The following is a 22,777-nucleotide window of genomic DNA, read 5'->3' as shown; positions in this document are numbered from 1 at the left end:
AGGTTCTGAAGTAAGTGATGAAGACATACATTTGGAGGTAGTAAAGGGAAAAATTCTATTGGTAAAAGGGTAAAAGACAGAAAATGAAAATTTAAAGGCATAAGTATAAAAGAAAAAAGAAAGGAAGTAGATGAAAAAGAACATATACAGCTAAAGACTGGGACTTGGTATGATGGTTAAGGTGTTTGACTCACAAACACAAGATGCAGTGTTTGGAAATTTATTAGGCTTACAATGGCTTATTAAGAAAGCTAGAATTAGCTATGAATTTATAAATATAAAGAAAAATGAAAATTTTAGAGTGCTTTCTGTAAATGTGAATAGTATTAAGAATATAATAAGAAGAAAAGGAATTTTGGAGTGGTGTAATTCATGTGATGTAGGTGTAATTATATTAGAAGTCACAATATTTTAACAAATGAAGACAAAATGCAAACAGAGAAACTATGGGGAGTAAAGATAATCTGGAATTTGGGAAATGACAGATGTTCTGGAATAGCCATATTCTGCAAACACAGTAAAGATATTTGATGTAACTTTAGCAAAAGTGGGAAGAATAACCACTGTAGATTTAAAACGGAAAGAACAAAATTATAGAATTATAACATTATATGCTTATGCTAACTGTAAAGAAAGGGAAAGCTTATTTAATCAGATTTTGGACTATGTCGTGATAAATATGAATATTATAATAGAACATTTTAGTTGTAGTTTAAGAGACAAGTATAAAAAGAAAGGAAATGATATAAGGAAAAAATGTTAGAAGTTTTAAGATGTGGTAGGTTGAAACTTTGGGACAAAAATGTCTGGACTTTCAAAAGGGGTATGTATAGAACTGAAACAGATTATTTTATAGTATCAGAAGGTTTATTTATAGGACATGTGTAGATAGTTGAAACAGGATTTTCTGATCATCTTTCAATATAGTTAGAGATAAAGGAAAACAAGGAATTTATAAAAATAGACAAAGGAATAAAGAAGATAAATAAGAAATCATGTAATGAAGAATGAAATAGATTATTAATACAGTTATGGAAAGATCATATTACTATGAGAACATTTTATAAAAATTGGTCTGAATGTTGAATGATATTTAAGGAAAGTTATTAAAATGTTTTTTTTTACAGTGGCAATATGGTGTGTGAAAAGTAGAGAAAGAAAACTATAAAAGAAGATATAATGCATTGCAAGATTTAGAAAATGATAGAAAGTACTTTGACAAAGAAAAAGAATTATATAAAAGAAATCAAGAAAAAATATAAGAATTGTTATATGAGGAAACAGAGAAGTATCAAGTTTCTTAAGCAGATTAGTAAAGGAAGATGGTAGTGCAATGAGAAAAATAAAAAATGTAAAAGAAGAAATAGAAAGAACTTAGGAAAATATTATGAACAGTTTAGTACAATATAAAAAATAAATGTTTTAAAAAAAGAAGGTAGTAAAAAAATGGAATGTAGAAAAGTTAAAAGATAAAGAAAATGAAGAGATAGAAAAGGAAATTTCTTTAAATGAGTTAAATAAAGTATTAGGACAAGTAAATATATGTTAGGCTGGAATAGGGTATGAAATGTATAAGTTTAAGGGGTTGGCAAAAATTTGAATTAATGGTTAAGTGAAGGTTTTATGTATAAGGAATTATGTATTGGAATACTTAAATTCATATGTAAGAAGGAAGATAGAAGACAATTAAAATATTGGAGACTAATAGTATTGAGTAATAATGATTATAAGATCTTTATGACAATAATACAAACAGATTTTAAACTAAAATGGAAAATATTATGGAAAATAGCATAAATAATATAAAGTGGAAGGATTGTCAAGAATTATTAATGATCATTAGGGAAAGTGTGGATGATATTATGAACAGAAAATGAAGAAGCAAAAATCATGATAGGAGACCTTAATAAGGCATTTAATACAAATGGGCATGAAATTGTATGGAAAATAATGAAAAAATATAATATAAGTGAGAAGGTTAGGACATTATATATGTCAGGGTATAGTAATAATAAAGCAAAAAATTGTTGTAAATGGCTAGTTAAGCCAAGAGGTACATATGAAGAGTGGTATAAGACAGGGATGCCCAATGAGTTGTATACTCTCTGCATTAGTTATGAATGGATCAGTATGTGAAATATATTATAAAATGAAGGAGTTGAGGCATATAGCACCTGAAGGGTTAAGAATTCCAATTCTGTTAACATATGCAGATGACATTATAATAATTGCAAAATACAAAATTTGGATAAAAGAAGTAATAATTTGCACAAATGAGTGTCTAGAGGTAATATGAATTTCTTTAAATAAAGAGAAAAGTAAAGGTTTAGGTCATGTAATAAAGATTGGGGGCATATATTTTATGATGAATGACATTTCTGTGTTAGGTATAAAATTTGGGAATAAGGATGTAAGAATAATTCAGTGGAGAAAAAACAACTGAAGAAATAAGACAAACATGTCTTTTCTGGAGAATATATGCATTGCCATTCAGAACAAAAGGCGTATTTGATAAATTCAGTATTGATTGGAAAAATAGCATAATTAACAAGTGTATTTATGCTGTCAGCAGTATTTGAAAACCAATTATTACAGATCTTTTTTTTCCAATTTATATGGAGTTCTAGATTAAACTTAGTAAAAGAGGATTTTTATATGTAAATAAAGAAGAAGGAGGTTTAGGGTTAATTAATCCAGTGGTATGTGCTGCTTCACTAAATTTGTACAAAGTGTTAAAGTGGATAAATGAAAACATGAGAGATTAGTAGTGAAACTGTATAAATATAAGTATGATAATTTTTGAGAGGCTATGGTAAAAGGAGTAAAAGAGAAAAGGAGTGTATAAATGAAAAAATAAAAAGTTACCAAGAAAAAATATTTTTGTGGAAAATAAAAACTGATGATATAGAAAAAGACAGAAAAAAATGTTATAAGAATGTAATGATAAAACATTACTATGTTAAACCATGGGAAAATCTGACAGATGAAAAAATTAAAGCTATAAAAATTAGAAGCAAATGGTGTAATCAAAAGGTATAATGTCATTTTTTTGCTGAGACTGGTAATAGAAGAATTGCCAGTAAAAGGAAATATACCATATAAAAAGAAAAGTGATAGAATATGTTTACATTGTCAAGAAGAAGAAAAAACAAGGAACATGTGTTTTTGAAATGTAAAAGAGTAAACAAGTTAAGGGAAAAACTACATAAAGAAGATTTTTTTCAAAGTTACAGAAGAAGTGGATAAAATAAACATGGACATAATTAAATATGGATATTATAAAAACAGAAGTAAAGAATATGTTAAAGAATAGATAAAAAGTTATTTTATGTTATATGGGTCATATGGAATGAAAGAATAAATGAAACTATGCTTAATGGTAAACGGATTTTAGCAACAATATTAAGTAAAATCAGATGGTGGTTATGGAAAAAGGGGTGGGGTTCTAATAGGGATGAAAATTTAGCATGATTGTAAAGGAAATTATGAATGCGTATAAACAGATTTCTATATCTATATATTTGTACATATGCACATATTTGTAAATATGTAATATTTGATAAATAAGAATTCATTTTTGTGTATAAATAAAGGACTCCTACTCTTTTCAATAAGTGTCATGGGATGTTTTACATCCACTGTATCTAACTTCAGGTCAGGTAAATGGGTCTTCAGTTTAATGTTTCACCCAAAGGGTGGCACATTCTGCATAGTGCCCTGCAGTGTTAGTGTTGGTAAAGTAATTCAACAACCTGGTGTGGGAATGGAAACCAAAGGTGAGGGCGCTACCTGCTGAGGTACTGATATGGCGTAATGACGAATACGAGGCTGATTGCTTGTTTTGAAGGATAAGCATGATTAAATCTCAGGATTTTATAGTTTATGGGACATTCTAATATGTTTTAAGATCATTGTTATAAGTACTGGTGAAGATTGACTATTTATATATTTAATGTAAGACAAAGCCACCTTTGTTTGTAGCAGGAGGAATAAAATGGAGTAAAATGGAAACCTGACGAGTAAGTATGAAAAATGTACAGGAAAGCTGAATAAGGGGAAATATTGCACAGGGGACTGAAAGTGAATAAGTGCAAAGACAATAGTCATTTTTGGGAGGTTTGGGTGCAATTAAAAATAATTGAAAGGAGCTAAATAAAACAGGTGCTGAAAATATGAATAAGTGTGGTGAGTGATATTTGTGAGACTGAATTGTACCTGAAGACATGGATGGAACTTTCTATATGATTTATGATTGTCAGTTTGTAAGAAAGTATGTATATCTTTTTCAACGCAACCAATTCTGACTGTGCCTGGAGTACTCTGTTGATCAGAAAATAGTTCTAGAAAATAGTGACTGGCAAATTCATGGTGCTAAAGGCACCTTCTATTCTGTCATGCTGCTGACAGGAAATGAGGGAGAGATAAATGGCCCAGAAGAACAGACAAGTTGGAAGATGATTGCTGCAATAAGAGTGTGGATTGTGTAAAAAGTAAGTGAATCATTTAAATACTACTATTCTATTAGCTCTTCCTCACCATGCTTTCCATACAATCCTTCCTCTTCCTTTCACTATTACTACTTTTCTCCTTATCCTCTGTCTACCACCTTATCAGCCTACTATTTCCAAACATGAAAACAGTTCATACAAGCAAATGAAATCTCACAACTCACCTTTCTTACCCACATAGTCTTATTTCCTACTTATTCCCCTCAGAAAACCTCCATCTTTTTGACACAAAGATAACCTCCCACCATGCTAACTTTATTACCATAACACATTTCAAAGCCCTCCAAAGATGACAAATGTAGATCTCATGCAAGATAACTACTCATATAAACTACTCCATACTGACATCTGATTAGCATGTTTATCTCTAAGACATTAAGTTCTTAATCCAGGCCCTACCTTTACATAATATTAACTGTGGCAATATAGTTATTTACTTCCTAAACTCCCAAAGTATGAGTAATAGAAAGTAGGGATGACCTTCAAACTGCTTGGCTCACACAGTGTAGAACATATCCTGTATTAAAGAAACTTGGCTAAAATCACACATTAGAGACTATGTTTAATGTTCCTAAAGTTTGATCATAAGAAAAGACAGAGCTCACAAAAAGGTGGAGGAGTAGCCCTTCTATATTCTTCCTCCTAGTAGTTACTCCCTACAATAAACCTATTGTTTATTCTGCATTTATTCTGTTATTGCACTTGTTTCTCAGTTTGTTACTTTTTAAATCTGTAACTGTTGCAAATTGTTTGTGTAGGCTGTGATAGCCGATTTATAGCATTTATAAGTGTTTACTGTATCTGTTTCTGCTTGTTCTCTTGAGAAAAAAAAATATCTCTTGTTTTCCCGCCTTACTAGCTAGAATAGTGCAGTTTCAGAGCTTGCTGTTCACTGGGCTTTGTTTGCAGTTGCTGTAACTGATTCTTTACCTAATTTGGAAGAGAGGAAGTTCCCTTGCTTACCAGTGGGAGTGGGAAGCATTGAGCTGCCCGTTGGTCCAGTTTTGTGAGGTTTCCGCCAGCAACTTGTAGTTTATTGGTCATTTTGGGCCAGTTCCTAGCTTCTTTCAGCCCCCTGATATAAACGCTAAACGCCGCTTGGGTTTAGCGAATTCGTGGAGTTGCTACCGTTGCACACTAGGGCAGCGCCGGTTAAGCAGATTTAAACTATTAGGGCTACCTAAAGTCCACTCTTCAAATTTTCCCTTAAAACTACCTTCCTCGAACTATACTACTGATCTAATCAGCATATCCTATAACTAAAAGATAATCTCTACCTGACTGAGTAGCCTATTCTGTATCTGTCAAACCTAGCACTTGCTCCTACAGTACTTATCACCGAGATACAGCAATCTTGTTATAGATAGTACCCCAAAAGGCAAACCCCATTTCTCGGACACCCACATCCCCCGGAATCTCTTTTACAGTTTTTTTGTCTATTCCTTCTAGCATGTCGAGGGATCAGTTGCTAGTATCCTCTCCTGCTCAGCTGGTGAACCTGGGAATATTGAGGCAATGTTACAATTGCCTCATGTACACAGACAACCCTCTCCTCCTCCCACAAAACACAAATACATGCGAGAGATGCTACTATACGGCCAAACTGGAGGCTGAGCTCTCTCAACTTAGGACTGGCAAGACCAGACAGGAGGAGAAGGTTACCACACACACTATAGACCCAGTCTCACATAGTACCATCACAACCTCAAATCATACACATAAACACACAAAGACATACTCGGAGGCTCTGATTAAAAATCTACCAAAACAGCAGAGGGCACCAAAGCAGACACCCAAACAACCACCACCTCAGAACACAACACCTGCAACACATAGACCTCACAGTCAGAGTGTCAAACAGTCACAGCCCTTAAGGCCAAACACAATGCCAGACACACTAGTCATTGGTGACTCCATAGTCAGACACACTGACGTCCCGCCACCAGACTGAGTAAGGAGAGAGTTTCAGTAAACTGCCCGTCGGGCGCCAGAAACCGCCCCATAACGCAAGCACCCAGGTCTCTCAACAGCAGGTACAAATTTGACTCAGTCATTGTCCACGCTGGTGTAAACGACCTGAGACGTACCTCCTTGGACTACATGAAAAGAGACATTGAGGAGCTCTCTGATTATGTAGCCCAGGCAGGTATGACCCTGACCTTGAGCAGTATCCTACCTTCACCAAGAATGATGCCACAATACAGAGATAAGATGATCAGCTTTAACAATTGGCTTAAACTCTGGTGTCATTCAAAGGGGATCCAATGTCTGTCTGCCTGGGATGACATGCTGGACAAATACACTGCTCGCAAGGGACAGCTTGCACCTGTCACCCCTGACTCGGATATTGGCAAAGGCTCTTGCCACCCCCATAGTGCCTTTTTTAGGCAAGGCTCAAATTCTAAACCTACCACCCTAGAACACAAAAAAGGAAAAAAACTATGGGTAATGCTGCTCAATGCCAGAAGTCTAAATCTCAAAATGCACGCACTCGAGGCCCTTCTCAGTATGGAGAACATCGATGTCTGTGCTGTGACAGAAACCTGGTTCAAGGCTCCTGAGAGCACCCCAGCACTAACAGGTTTTACCTCATACCATGCGTTCCGGCCCCAAAATCAGGACAATACCAAGAAAGGAGGGGGGGGGTATCCATATTCATCAAGGGCACCCACACCTCAAGACTGGTGGCAACTCACGATGCATCGGAGACCATCCAGGTGCAATTAACCATAGGCAAGACTGCTCTGCAAATTGTAGCATGTTACAGGCCACCCTCACAAACTCAGGAACCTCACATGGCTTTCCTGAAAACACTGGAGGGGATAAATGTATCTCCAAACACCATCATACTAGGTGACTTCAATTACCCTAATATAGACTGGGAACACCACTCAAGCCCAAACACCCTAGCCCAAAAGGGCTTTTCCCCAAGACAATATGCAGTAATTCTCTACTTCTTTCTGCCCCCCAAAACCCCTACAAATTACTCCTTCAAAAGTTACCCCTCCAGACTTAAGTACATTCTTAATTACTAGTCAAAACAACTCACCCCTTGAAATAGTATCAGAAACTAAAACTACTTGGGGTCCAAATTGACAACTCATTTAAATTCAACTCCCACCTGCAAAAAGCTACCTCCTTTCCTTAGTACTCTTAATAGGAGTGCCACAAGGCTCCATACTGGGTCCCTCTCTCTTCAATATATTTATAAATGACTTCTTACAAATCAATTCTCTTCCTCTAGTATCATCCACATGTAGATGATTCTATCTATCTTCTGTTCCATTCTTCTACCACTACACTACAAAACTTTCACCAAGATGCTTTCTCTTCCATTAGAGCAATGGATGCTAAGTAATCATCTAGCTCTCAATGTCATCAAGACTAAAACTAATGTTATTTACTCCTTCAAAAGTTACCCTCCAGACTAAAGTACATTCTTAATTACTAGTCAAAACAACTCAAATTCCCTTGAAATAGTACTGAAACTAAACTACTTAGTCCAAATTGACAACCTACTTAAATTCAACTCCCACTGCAAATAAACATTAAAAACACATCAGCTTGGCATGCTTTATAGACATAAAGCCTAATTCCTTACATCTGACACTAAAATCTCTCTCTACCTCCTTTCTTATCCCCTCCCTTCTCTATGGTGCCCCACTACTAACTAATCTTCTGTAGTCCTCATTAAAACAGCTTACTTCCTGCTATAACAAATTGCAAAATTCACACCAGCCATAAGTCCTTACTCACCACTGTGTTCTCCATAAGCTAAAATGGCTAGAACTTCCCAATCAACTAACTTACACCCAACTAACTCTAGCCCATGTTTCTATTCTAAACTTTCACTTGTCCCTCCCTTTCCCTCTGCCTTTAAAATGCACCTACCTAGCAGAGTTCTAAGGTCAACAATCAAAATCTACTTGAAGTACATAACCATTTCTATCCACCAGAAAAAAACTTTCCTTCAGCCTCACTTCTGGAACTCCCTAACACCACTCATTCAAGCATCCACCTCTAACCACTTCACCTTCAAAAGTCTCTCTCTTATATCTAGCAACACAGTGGGAATGCCTTGTTCCCACCCCACATAACTAACTCTACTAACTTCCTTCAATACCATATCCTACTTTATGTACCTACTATCTTTGTTCTCTAACTTATTAATTTGTCTCTATTACTTGTGGTCACTTCAATTGTATTAACTGTTATGACTGCTATTATACATGTGATAAGTTTTGCTTTTTCCTACAACATAGTACACAACTCTCTGTACCTAGATTGTTAATAAATTGTTGAATGTATATTTGTTTGTTTTGAGTTTTCTCCCCAGGGACTCCATTGAAAACGGTTCTTGGTGGCTCCAATGGGACTATCCTGGTAAACCAACTGCAATAAATAAATAAATAAATAAGTAAGTGAATCATTTACTGATGGGAGATTTGGATGGAGAGTAAATAAATGTGTATAGAAGGTTGTGTGTTAGAACAATAAGCAGTGACAGAGATTTATTAGAAGGAAACATAAGCACCATTATGATAAGTACAAACATGAAAACAGTGAGCAAGCAGATGAAATAGAAATAAAGGCAGGAGTGCTTGTGGGAGGTAAGAAAGTGGGTAGAGCAAGTATTATTACAGGGCTAACATACAGGTAAAGATAACCTGTTTGCTGATAAAAGCCACTGTACAACACATTTCAAGTACCAAAGATGACAAATGTAGAGCTGGGCATGCAAGATAACGTTTATATGAAATGATGCATTCTGAGGTAAAAGAGAGATGTTTAGTTTAAGATTAAGTTATAAGTGAAAACTTCAGCTATTCCTACCTTTTGATAATTTAACTGTGGCAATATAGTTGTATGAAAAAGTAAATACAAATATGACATTTGAAATAGAAGAGTAGGGATGACTGTATTAAAAACTGCTTTGGGAGTGTAGAACACTGTAGTAAAGAGAATGTTGCTGTAAATCATCGACTGAAAAGATATGTTTAATGTGGCATAAAGTTTGATAATCGATATGTGATATTAAAGTTTGATCAACACATAAACTATATTACACATAAAAGCCACACAGAAACTTGCTATGTTGAATAAATCAAAAATACACTTAAGATAAAAAGCAATGCCAATGCCTGACAAGATCCTGCTTCTCCCTGGTCTGCTAGATTCAGCGTCCGTAAGCACCAACATGCAGAAAACTCATCTTAAAAAACATAAAACTGATAAATGTTCTATGAATCTACCTAGCAAAACACATCATAGCTGGCAATTAATAGCCTGGTACAACTCTGCAATCCCAGCAGAACTATAAGATCCATAAACTGAAATGTATTTATTACGACAGAAGCAAACATCCACTTTGGAGATATTTTATATGTGGCTGCTATAGATAATATATAGGACTATCCCCAAATACACATTAGACTTGATCCAAATATTACATCCTTCCAAGCAAAGAAAAAAAAGTTTTATAAAAATGGTGCTGCTCATGTAAATAGTTTCAGTAAATGAAGATTTTCTTCTACTTTGCATACTTTTCAAAGCCTCATACTAGTCTCTGCCTAACTTTCAAAATCATGACAAAAAATATCTGTTATCATTTTTTATATTAGTATACTTTAAGCAATACAGACTCTTACTCAAAATACCTTAAATGTACCCTACTTCTAGCACTGTGTTAGCTGAATTTAATCATTATGTTAATTAAATGCACTGAAAGATCTTACCCATCTATACTCAGCTTTAATTAGTTCATTTGTAGAGTGCAATGCCCTCTTTGGCAAACAGCTGTCATGACACATAGCTCAACTAGAAAGGCCGCAATAATTCCTTACTAAAAAAAGGCTTACTGGCCTAAAGGCCCTATGATACCAAGATAGGTTTATAGATGTATCACTATACTTTGTCTCCAATAGCCTCTTAAATGATGATCTGTGTCTTGCACTTTGGTGTCTTAATGACCCAACTCTCTTGCACCTCTTGAATTCATATAAGATCAACAGCTCCATAAACTTTAGATCTAAATCATTAAAACTCTACCAATATATAAGTAAAACATCAACAGCCAGAAAGTGGGTAGAGTGGTGAACAAAAGCAACTGGTAAAAAAAAAAGCCATGAAGCCAAAATCCCACAGCAGTCACAAAACAAATCAGTATTCCAGTGTTCCAATAAAGATAAAAAGTTAAATGACAAGCAAAAATCCAAGCAGTAAATAATCCAGTGGAGCAAGCAAAAATCCCAGCAGGCGCTTACCTACTGGATTATTTACTGCTGAGATTTTTGCTTGATCCACTGGATTATTTACTGCTTGGATTTTTGCTTGTCATTAAACTTTTTATCTTTATTGGAACACTGTAATACTGATTTGTTTTGTGACTGCTGTGGGATTTTGGCTTCAGGTGTGGTGTTTGTTTTACCATATAAGTAAAACATGATAGAGGGATAGATCTATTACCCAATGTGTATCTCTTCTCTGAAATAAATTCCCCTTTCATGTTAAACAGAGTAGTACATTAGCATCTTTGAAAAATAACCTTGAGGATTGTATGGACCCCTGCAAATCCTGACCTGACCTGCTTCATCCTATTTTAAGCAGGAGGTACGCCATGAGGGGTGGGTGTGGGCAAAGCATAAAGTAAATAGCCTGATGACATGATCATATAATCACAGAATCATAGCATGTACAAGGCGACTGGTCCATGTGGCCATTGCCCACTCTTAGACCTTGCCTACTTTTGCCAAGAATAACAGGCCAGTCAAACTAGGGGTGAATTTATAAATACCTTAAAGGAAGTTATTGTGTCACATTACAAGTAATAAAAATACAGCACCTCATGGTCAACAACTGCTGAAAACAAACCAATAGAACAAAAAACACCAGTGGGGAAAAACACCTTTTTAATCAAGGAATTTAGTACTTTCATCTCACAATTTTAAAAATACTTCATCAGAACCAGCCAGAATACTCTACCATTATTAATTTAAATACCAACAATAAATCAGGTGATTGTGTCACATTGTTTGATTGGAAGAGGAAGTTTCTTTTAGTGAGAGGGTAGTTGTTGCATGACAAATCTGTCTCTCCACTGTGATTTTTTTATTTTGTGATGTAGCTTCTGATTGTTTGATTTGTAGGGCAATAGGAGATATTGGGCTGCTGGGTCCCAATGGCCTGGAAGGCAATGCATGCATCAATGCTTTGGAGTCTGTAGGACACTGAATAGAAGGACAAGGCCTCCAGCCTCTTATGAAAGCTCAGGTCCTTTAGTTCTGTGACTTTTTTTGTCAGGCTCTTTTGCAGTCTATTTACCTGAATGATATGTGTAGTAAGATATATCTGGAAGGGAGCATTAATTGCCTTGTAATTCCTATGATCCTATAATGAGATAATGCATCAGGGCATATGCCTGTAATAAGTAATATCAAAGAAATTGCACAACACCATTTGGATAATATAATTTTCTAACATCAGAATGGAAAACAAAATCAGGACAAAAAGGCACATGTAGTGTACAGTGTTTGCAGCGAAAACAAACAACATCACACAACTTGCTGGGAATTCACAATCATTTATTCCTCAAGTAAAATAAAAACAGGAGATCAGGCACTTCCATCCCATACATACAAAAGGAAATTTTTCCTGCAAACACAGAAGACTACATGTGTCTTTGTTGGTAGTTTTTATGTTTTTTTTGGGGAGCACATTCACAAGCTCTGAATTTTGAAAATCAGGACGATGCCTATAATCAATAATATCATAAGTAATGCTCGACAAAAACAAGATAATGTCTACAGTCAGCAAAATCAGACATAATGGGCAGTAAAGTCAGGACAATGCCTGCAAGCATTAATATCTGAAGCACACAACAAAATCAGGACAGTATCTAAAATTAATAGGATCAGAGGTAGTACTCAACAAAATAAAAAGATGGTGCCCAATTTAGAAAGGTTACTGCAAGGTGTACATGAGGTGTTGCGACATGAAAATGTAAAGCACCATAGTGGTTTGTCCCTGTGGCTGTGCCAAATGCCAATGAGGCATTCCAGTGATGAGACATATGCTAATTAGCTATCAGCACTCCCATGGAACTGTCAGCAGTAAGGCATTTACACAGTCAAGCTATTCAGAGAATCACTTGTCTGCCTAAATTAGTATGGATGCTTCTGCCCACTCATGGAAATAAACATGGTGAAAAAGCAGTGTTCATCTATCACAGTGTAGATAAGTGCTGAAGAGTTTAGCAGTCATTTAGTGATGGGAATGAGTACATAGGTATATATGAGGAGGCTGCACAAGTGAGTATGTGTGTGCGTGTGTGTGTGTGTGTGTGTGTGTGTGTGTGTGTGTATGTGTATGTATGGGGTGCTGTCATACTTTCACAATGTGCGTGTACATGTGTGTGTGTGTATGGGGGGGCTATCATACTTTCACAATGTGCGTGTACGTGTGTGTGTGTGTGTGTGTGTGTGTGTGTGTGTGTGTGTGTGTGGGGCTGTCATACTTTCACAATGTGTGTGTACATGTGTGCATGGGGGGCTATCATACTTTTGCAATGTGCATGTACGTGTGTGTGTGTGTGTGTGTGTGTGTGTGTGTGTGTGTGTGTGTGTGTGTGTGTGTGTGTGTGCGCATGGGGGGCAGTCATACTTTCACAATGTGTGTGTGTGTGTGTGTGTGTGTGTGTGTGTGTGTGTGTGTGTGTGTGTGTGTGTGTGCGCATGGGGGGCTGTCATACTTTCACAATGTGTGTGTGTGTGTGTGTGTGTGTGTGTGTGTGTGTGTGTGTGTGTATGGAGGACTGTCATACTTTCACAATGTGCGTATACATGTGTGAGTGGGGGGCTATCATACTTGTGCAATGTGCGTGTATGTGTGTGTGTGTGTGTGTGTGTGTGTGTGTGTGTGTGTGTGTGTGTGTATGGGGGGCTGTCATACTTTCACAATGTGTGTGTGTGTGTGTGTGTGTGTGTGTGTGTGTGTGTGTGTGTGTGTGTGTGTGTGTGTGTGTGTGTATGGAGGACTGTCATACTTTCACAATGTGCATGTACATGTGTGTGTATGGGGGGGCTATCATACTTTCATAATGTGCGTGTACGTGTGTGCATGGGGGGGCTGTCATACTTTCGCAATGTGCGTGTACGTGTGTGTGTGTGTGTGTGTGTGTGTGTGTGTGTGTGTGTGTGTGTGTGTGTGTGTGTAAGGGGGTTGTCATACTTTCACAATGTGCATGTATATGTGTGTGTGTGTGTATGGGGGGGTTGTCATACTTTCACAATGTGCGTGTACATGTGTATGGGGGGCTGTCATACTTTCACAATGTGCGTGTACATGTGTGTGTGTGTGTGTGTGTGTGTGTGTGTATGGGGGGCTGTCATACTTTCACAATGTGCGTGTACATATGTGCGCACGTGTGTGTGTGTGTATATGTGTGTATGGGGGGCTGTCATATTTTCACAATGTGCGTGTACGTGTGTGTGTGTGTGTGTGTGTGTGTGTGTGTGTGTGTAGGCGGGGCTGTCATACTTTCACAATGTGCGTGTACATGTGTGTGTGTATGGGGGGCTGTCATACTTTCACAATGTGCGTGTACATGTGTGTGCATGTGTGTGTATGGGGGGCTGTCATACTTTCACAATGTGCATGTACGTGTGTGTGTGTGTGTGTGTGTGTGTGTGTGTGTGTGTGTGTGTGTATGGGGGGCTGTCATACTTTCACAATGTGCGTGTACGTGTGGGTGTGTGTATATGGGGGCTGTCATACTTTCACAATGTGTGTGTACATGCGTGTGTATGGGGGGCTGTCATACTTTCACAATGTGCATGTACATGCGTGTGTCTGTGTGTGTGTGTGTATATGGGGGGGCTGTCATACTTTCACAATGTAAGTGTACATGTGTGTGTGTGTGTGTGTGTGTGTGTGTGTGTGTGTGTATGGGGGGCTGTCATACTTTCACAATGTGTGTATACATGTGTGTGTGTGTGTGTGTGTGTGTGTGTGTGTGTGTGTGTGTGTGTGTGTGTGTGTGTGTGTGTATGTGTGTGTGTGTGTGTGTGGGGGGGGGGCTGTCATACTTTCACACACACCCACACTAAGGAGTAAAGACTGCATCGGGTTGGAGGGAAAACTAAACACCAGGGATATTTCTGTAGATTTGAGTCTGGGGGAAGCACTAGTCACCAGGGTTTACACTATTCTGTCATGCCTTAATGGTACTTACACATAACATAGGTCAGGGGGGTACTGGGCACTAGGGTTTACACTATTCTGTCATGCCTTAATGGTACTTACACATAACATAGGTCAGGGGGGTACTGGGCACTAGGGTTTACACTATTCTCTCATGCCTTAATGGTACTTACACATAACATAGGTCAGGGGGGTACTGGGCACTAGGGTTTACACTATTCTGTCATGCCTTAATGGTACTTACACATAACATAGGTCAGGGGGGTACTGGGCACTAGGGTTTACACTATTCTCTCATGCCTTAATGGTACTTACACATAACATAGGTCAGGGGGGTACTGGGCACTAGGGTTTACACTATTCTGTCATGCCTTAATGGTACTTACACATAACATAGGTCAGGGGGGTACTGGGCACTAGGGTTTACACTATTCTCTCATGCCTTAATGGTACTTACACATAACATAGGTCAGGGGGGTACTGGGCACTAGGGTTTACACTATTCTGTCATGCCTTAATGGTACTTACACATAACATAGGTCAGGGGGGTACTGGACACTAGGGTTTACACTATTGTGTCATGCCTTAATGGTACTTACACATAACATAGGTCAGGGGGGTACTGGACACTAGGGTTTACACTATTCTCTCATGCCTTAATGGTACTTACACATAACATAGGTCAGGGGGGTACTGGGCACTAGGGTTTACACTATTGTGTCATGCCTTAATGGTACTTACACATAACATAGGTCAGGGGGGTACTGGGCACTAGGGTTTACACTATTCTGTCATGTCTTAATGGTACTTACACATAACATAGGTCAGGGGGGTACTGGACACTAGGGTTTACACTATTGTGTCATGCCTTAATGGTACTTACACATAACATAGGTCAGGGGGGTACTGGGCACTAGGGTTTACACTATTCTCTCATGCCGTGTACTTGCACACACAGTGCTTTGGGAGAACTCTACATACCAGGGACATTCTACGTGGTGTGCCTTAAAAGGATTCCAACCCTGTACCGTCTACATAAGATATTAGTTCCTTGTGCCATCCCTAGACACCAGTGATGTACTGTGAATAAACTATAACCTATAAAAAAAAAATCGAAAAAGTATGTTACAAGGGGGGGGGGGGGGGTGAAAGGTTTTGAGGCCTGCACATCACACTGGAAACATTAGCATTTACCTGTGCACAAATGTATCAGTTAGTACAGGAAGATTTCTTTCAAAATTTTTTCAACATATAAAGAGGATCTTGGGCATTACTTAATGCCTGCAACAGTTCATAAGTTATGAGACAGAGGAATATGGAACATAAAGCCTACCTCTCAAGGCATGTAGACATTTGTTAGCACGTCCGAGAAAATGCATAAAAATGCAGGGCTGGACCTACAGTCAATAATACCAAGAGTAATATACAACAAAACTCAAGGCAATGTCAACATTCAGCAACATCAGAGACAATAAAAGCCTCCTTCAACAACCAAGGCAGTTTCTATTTCATAAGCATCAGAGGCAATCTTTAACAAAGCCATGGTAAATTCAGTACAAAACTGTGTCAGATAAAGGAGAATAAAATATGGAAAATGCAAGTACATAACATCATCAGAGGAAACACACAAACAAGAATCACTAGTAATACTGCCGTAACTATGCACAGCAAAACTGAGACACCATTATCGCTGCACAACAACACTGAGACACCATTATCGCTGCACAACAACATTGAGACACCATTATCGCTGCACAACAACACTGAGACACCATTATCGCTGCACAACAACACTGAGACACCATTATCGCTGCACAACAACACTGAGACACCATTATCGCTGCACAACAACACTGAGACACCATTATCGCTGCACAACAACACTGAGACACCATTATCGCTGCACCCCTGAAACCTTGAGCAGCAAAATCAGGGATAAAAAACCCACCATCCAACTGCAGCATTAAGAGAACAAACACTCTGCATCTGAAACCATACACAACAAAATCAAGAAAACAACATCTGACTACATCAGGAAGGGAGCATGACAAAAGTGGGGTAGCACAAATATTACACTCCTAAAACAATACTCAACAAATTCAAGAAGGAATAGAAAACACGATCCGTCGACATCAGGAACAGAGCACAACAAAACTGCCAATGATAATACTCTGAGACAGTGCACATACAATTAGGTCAACAGTAGCATTTATCAACACAAATGGAATACACAGCAAACCCTGGCACACAACTATTATTTATCCACATCAGAGACAGATATTATAAATGATCAGTTTCCCTAAAGTAAAATAAAGCAGCTGTTCAGGATGTCAAATGAAGTTAACAAACACAAGAAAAAAGTGATTACGTTATAAAAGTTATTGCTGAAGTACAAGAACTTTTGGGAATTCAGAATTAAAGAAACAATATAAGAAACTTAATTTCACTGTCCTTCCAGTGAATGCTATGTGCTGCCTGAAAAGAAAGACAGTTAAACAAAAATATCACACACAGAGCAGCTGGAACTTAGTTATTTTGAAGGAAATGAGGCCCAAGTACATTCAAGTTCTTGTTAAATGGAAGTCTAAAGCAGGGGCCCCTTTCCACCATTGTCCTCTTCTGTGCACACAGTTCCCTCACTCCGCCATTATAAACTAATTCTATACCGTCTTCTCATGCATCATTAGGTATCTAATGCTAGGTGTCTGAGAACAATAACATTCTTTTTGCCATGTCCATCTATCCTTTTCTTTTTTCATCTTCCTATCACTTTCTAGCCATCTTTCCTTACCCCTAGAAAACTATTTTCAGATGAATACCCTTCCAGACTAATTTTGTTCTTAGCTCTGCCCTCTTAAATGAAGCCTAGAAAGGGTCCTGAGCAAAATCGTTTGTTAGCACAATATGACATGGTCCTTTGCAGAACCTATACCCTCTAAATAGGAAAAAATTACTTACGTGCCCCTAGAAAGATCATAAGAAATGACAGAATCTGTACAGCACCCACAGGTGCATTGTTGGCACATTGTCTGTTCCTGAAGAATCTTCTTTGTGCCATTGTCATGTTGCCACCTTTTATTTTCTGTTCCTCCAGAGCTGAAACATTGGCCAGACTTGAAGCAAGCAGCATATTCCATACTAGAGTAGGCATTTAAAAGGAAAGTGAGGGCATGTGTGTGAGAAGGAGGTGGAGAGAGAAAGGGAGAGAGATCTGTGGTGAACTGATAACAAGCTCTCCCTACTGCAGGGCAGGGGAGTCAAATAGTAGACATTATGCGTGAATCTGGAATTAGAGCAACCACCCGGTACATTCTGTTCCTTCCCCTAGAACTTGAAGATGTGCAGACATGACATGTTGCTACAAGAAAAGTCAGCACACAGATCACTGTGAATAAAATTATTCTACTAATAGGTACCTTTTAAAAGCATTTTTGAGTATCTCAGCAATACAAAGTTCTTGTGGTTTGCTTTATAGACTTTCATCCTTCTGTTAATCATTTATCCTCTGCAGAAATATAAGTAACTTTTCTTATCCTGTTCCTCCAGAATGTGAGTTATACTGAAAAGTGGCAAACGGCACTGTTCATATTTGTAGCTAGCCAAGAAAACATTTTTATAACTACTTTGTATCTCCACATGCTGCTCATTCTGTTGTCTGACAAACTTGAGCATGTTTATTCTTTTGCCCATTGTAGTCTATGCATGGCTTGCAGAGCTATGTGCAGTCCTCATCATCTGAATGAATTATACTGCTACCTGAATTAATATCACCTAGAGTCTCACCTGGAGACAAGATTACCTTTGTTCTATGACACAGGATGAGCAGACCATACAGGGTGCTGTACACAGCATCCTGCATTAGTCAGATAAGAAGTCACTGCCTTGACTAGCTCAGAGACTTACACTTGGCACCTCGGGCTGGTAGATTTAGATTTGCTAACTTGTCTTGGGAGAAGTGGATTTTCAGAATTCTACCCTCCAGCAAAGTATAACTTCAAGTCCCACCACTGCTTCAAATACGGACCACTTTACTAATTTTCTTACAAAGATTTTATAAGCACTGCTATGGTTCCAGTATGCACAATGTGTGTATGGAGATTTAATCTTTTTGTTATATAGTGTTTTTTCTCATTTTAAAACAGATTGACCAAGAAACATTACATTCTGTTCTTCAGAGTTTGAGATAATTTTTTCCTAGATTTCTCTGCACATTAAATACTTCTTCAGTTGGTGCTTTATTCTCTTGTTATCGGTTTAATTTTGCTGTCCAGGAAGGCCCTGCTAGGCACATCTTAGGGTGCATGAGCCATCTTGTATTTTATGCTCCACCTTATAAAGATCAGAGGAAATGTGTGCCATCTTGAGTACCATGTACCTTCCTGAATATTGTACAGCACTCTGGTTACCATCCTCCATCCTGATCACCATGTACCTTCCTGGATATTGTGTACCACTGTGTACATCATGCCCAGTTCTGATCTCCATGCATCCTCCTGGATATTGTGCACCACTCTGGGTACCATACTCCATCATGATCACCATATACCTTCCTGGATATTGTACATCACTCTGGGTACCATGTTCCATCCTGTTCACCATGTATCTTCCTGGATATTGTGTACCACTCTGCATCATGCTCCATCCTGATCACCATGTACTTTCCTGGATATTGTGTACCACTCTGTGCATCATGCCCCATCCTGATCACTATGCATATTCCTGGATATTGTACACCAGTCTGGGTACCATGCTCCATCCTGATCACCATGCACCTTGCTGGATATTGTTTACCACTGTACATCATGCCCCATCCTAATCATCATGCACCTTCCTGGATATTGTACACCACTCTGGGTACCATGCTGCATCCTGATCACCATGTACCTTCCTGGATATTATGTGCCACACTGTACAGCATTCCCAGTTTTGATTTCCATGCACCTTTCTGCTTATTGTGCACCACTCTGGGTAACATGCTTCATTCTGGGCAGCAAACACTCTTGTGGACAAAAATATTATATTTTGAGCAACATGTGCCAGTGTGAGATTCAGGTACCATTCTGTATTCAGCATGTATGTTCTGTGTGTCATGCACAATACTGGGCATCAGGGATCCTACTGTGCACATTACAGAAAGAGACTGCCACCCATGGTACCATTTACCATCCTGTTCACTTCACAGATAGAATGTGCCATCTTATGCACCGTGCACCATCCTTGATTAGTCACTATCCTTTCTCATCAGGGAAAGCATCTGTAACCTAATGTTCCATCCTGTTCAAATCACGGAGAGTATATGCCATCCTGTGCACCATGTTGTTCACATCACAGATATAAAGAGCTATCTTATGTGCAGTGCACAATCCTTTGCACATCAGGGAAAACATCTGTCACCCCAGGTACCATGTACTATCCTGTTGAAATCATGGAAAGTATCTGCCACCCTGTGTACCGTGCTCCATGTTGTTCACATCACAGATAGAATGTGCCATCTTATGCACTGTGCACCATTCTTTGTACATCAGGAAGAGAGTGTCCCATCTTTGACACCATACAATGTTATGGCCTTCATGCACTTTACCTGAGTGACAGATAGAGAAGAAGCCATAAATATACATAGGTACAAACTCTTATCATGAGTCCATTATGTGTGTTGCACTGCCCATCTAGGGCTGGAATCAGAACACTTAATATGCTGACAGGCAGGCATGCATCTAAGAAGACTCTTCAGAGAGTTACATGTGTGTGTTTACAAATGCACTGGACACTTGCCAATATATCAAGTGAAAAAAAGTCAGAATGTCTCAGGGTACTTTATGAGGTTGGTCACTCCTTGACCTGCTCCATAAAGTTCTACTGTCTGAATTTTTTCAAGTATTTAGCATGAGTTAGATTGTGATTTTCTTACTCTAGTGGAAGGTTAAGTTAACTGGTTTGGAGAAAATGTCTTCTGATTTTTCTGTAAGCAGGGAGAGTGTGTATATGGAGACCTAGAAAGACATTGGGGGGCAGTTGGCAGTTGGCTGATGCTTCACCTTCTGTAAGTGATGCAGCCAGCCATTCACAAGTGGCAAGGCATTGGGAATCAGAGATAGATGGGGCTATGGAAGCAGTGTGTCAGCATCTGAAGGTGGCATGCAAATCAGAGATCGATGGGGCGCTGGAAGCAGTGTGTCAACATCTGAAGTTGGCATGCTGCTTATTCATTATGTCAGAGATCGATGGCAATATGAAAGCAGTGTGTCAGCATCTAAAGGTGGCATGCAAATCAGAGCTTGAAGGAACTTTGGAAGCAGTATATCAACATCTGAAAGTGGCGTGCAAATCAGAGATCAATGGGGCTATGGAAGCAGTGTGTCTGCATCTGACGGTGGTTTGCAAATCAAAGATTGATGGGGCACTGGAAGCAGTGTGTCTGCATCTGAAGGTGTTGTGCTCCTTATTCATTATGTCAGAAATCGATGGCGCTATGGACGCAGTGTCTCAGCATCTGAATGTGGCGTGCTCCTTATTCATTATGTCAGAGATCGATGGTGCTATACAAGCAGTGTGTCAGCATCTGAAGGTGGCGTGCTCCTTATTCATTATGTCAGAGATCAATGGCGCTATGGAAGCAGTGTGTCAGCATCTGAAGGTGGTGTGCTCCTTATTCATTATGTCAGAGTTCGATGGCGCTATGGAAGCAGTGTGTCAGCATCTGAAGGTGGTGTGCAAATCAGAGATGGATGGGGCTATGGAAGCAGTGTTTCAGCATCTGAAGGTGGCATGCAAATCAGAGTTTGATGGAAGTATGGAAGCAGTGTGTCACCATCTGAAGGTGGTGTGCAAATCAGAGATGGATGGGGCTATGAAAGCATTGTGTCAGCATCTGAAGGTGGCGTGCTCCTTATTCATTATGTCAGAGATCAATAGCACTATGGAAGCAGTGTGTCAGCATCTGAAGGTGGCATGCAAATCAGAGCTTGATGGAAGTATGGAAGCAGTGTGTCAACATCTGAAAGTGGCGTGCAAATCAGAGATTGATGGGGCTATGGAAACAGTGTTTCTGCATCAGATGGAGGTGTGCTCCTTATTCATTATGTCAGAGATCGATGGCACTATGGAAGCACCGTGTCAGCATCTGAAGGTGGCATGCAAATCAGAGCTTGATGGAACTATGGAAGCAGTGTGTCAACATCTGAAAGTGGCATGAAAATCAGAGATAAATGGGGCTATGGAAGCAGTGTGTCTGCATCAGATGGTGGTGTGCTACTTATTCATTATGTCAGAGATTGATGGTGCTATGGAAGCACTGTGTCTGCATCTGATGGTTGTGTGGTTCTTATTCATTATGTCAAAGATCAATGGGGCTAGGGAAGCAGTGTGTCTGCATCTGAAGGTGGTGTGCTCCTTATTCATTATGTCAGAGATGGGTGACACTATGGAAGCAGTGTGTCTGCATCTGATGGTGGTGTGCTACTTTACTTATTCATTATGTCAGGGACTGATGGCACTATGGAAGCAGTGTGTCTGCATCTGATGGTGGTGTGGTTCTTATTCATTATGTCAAAGATCAATTGGGCTAGGGAAGCAGTGTGTCAGCATCTGAAGGTGGTGTGCTCCTTATTCATTATGTCAGAGATCGATGGTGCTATGGAAGTGCTGTGTCTGCATCTGAAGGTGGTGTGCTCCTTATTCATTATATCAGAGATTGATGGTGCTATGGAAGCAGTGTGTCAGCATCTGATGGTGGTGTGCTCCTTATTCATTATGTCAGAGATCGATGGTGCTATGGAAGTGCTGTGTCTGCATCTGAAGGTGGTGTGCTCCTTATTCATTATGTCAGAGATTGATGGTGCTATGGAAGCAGTGTGTCTGCATCTGAAGGTGGCGTGCTCCTTATTCATTATGTCAGAGATCGATGGCGCTATGGAAGCAGTGTGTCAGCATCTGAAGGTGGTGTGCAAATCAGAGATCGATGGAGCAATGGAAGCAGTGTGTCTGCATCTGAAGGTGGTGTGCTCCTTATTTATTATGTCAGATATCGATGGCACTATGGAAGCAGTGTGGCAGCATCTGAAGGTGGAGTGAAA

General features: G+C 38.9%; 1 protein-coding gene across 3 annotated transcripts in view; it reads right to left on the bottom strand.

Annotated features, from left to right (window-relative positions):
- Positions 1-17,997, bottom strand: part of LOC122813984 (CD276 antigen-like) — a 219,578-nt gene extending 201,581 nt beyond the window's left edge. For 2 of the 3 annotated variants that reach the window (XM_044086552.1, XM_044086554.1), the window contains exon 1: positions 17,664-17,996. In XM_044086552.1, the coding sequence (XP_043942487.1) occupies positions 17,664-17,856 (193 nt within the window). In that variant the 5' untranslated portion in view covers positions 17,857-17,996. Of the gene's footprint in view, positions 1-17,663 lie in introns of all 3 variants that reach the window. The other variant, XM_044086553.1, reaches the window with a different exon arrangement.
- Between the last annotated feature and the right edge of the window lie 4,780 nt (positions 17,998-22,777).

This window comes from Protopterus annectens, chromosome 10.part0 (genome assembly GCF_019279795.1).
Source record: "Protopterus annectens isolate FY-2018-M chromosome 10.part0, PAN1.0, whole genome shotgun sequence".
Taxonomy (NCBI): domain Eukaryota; kingdom Metazoa; phylum Chordata; order Ceratodontiformes; family Protopteridae; genus Protopterus; species Protopterus annectens.
Note: the sequence above shows the minus strand (reverse complement) of the source record. Positions and strands in the feature narration are given on the sequence as shown.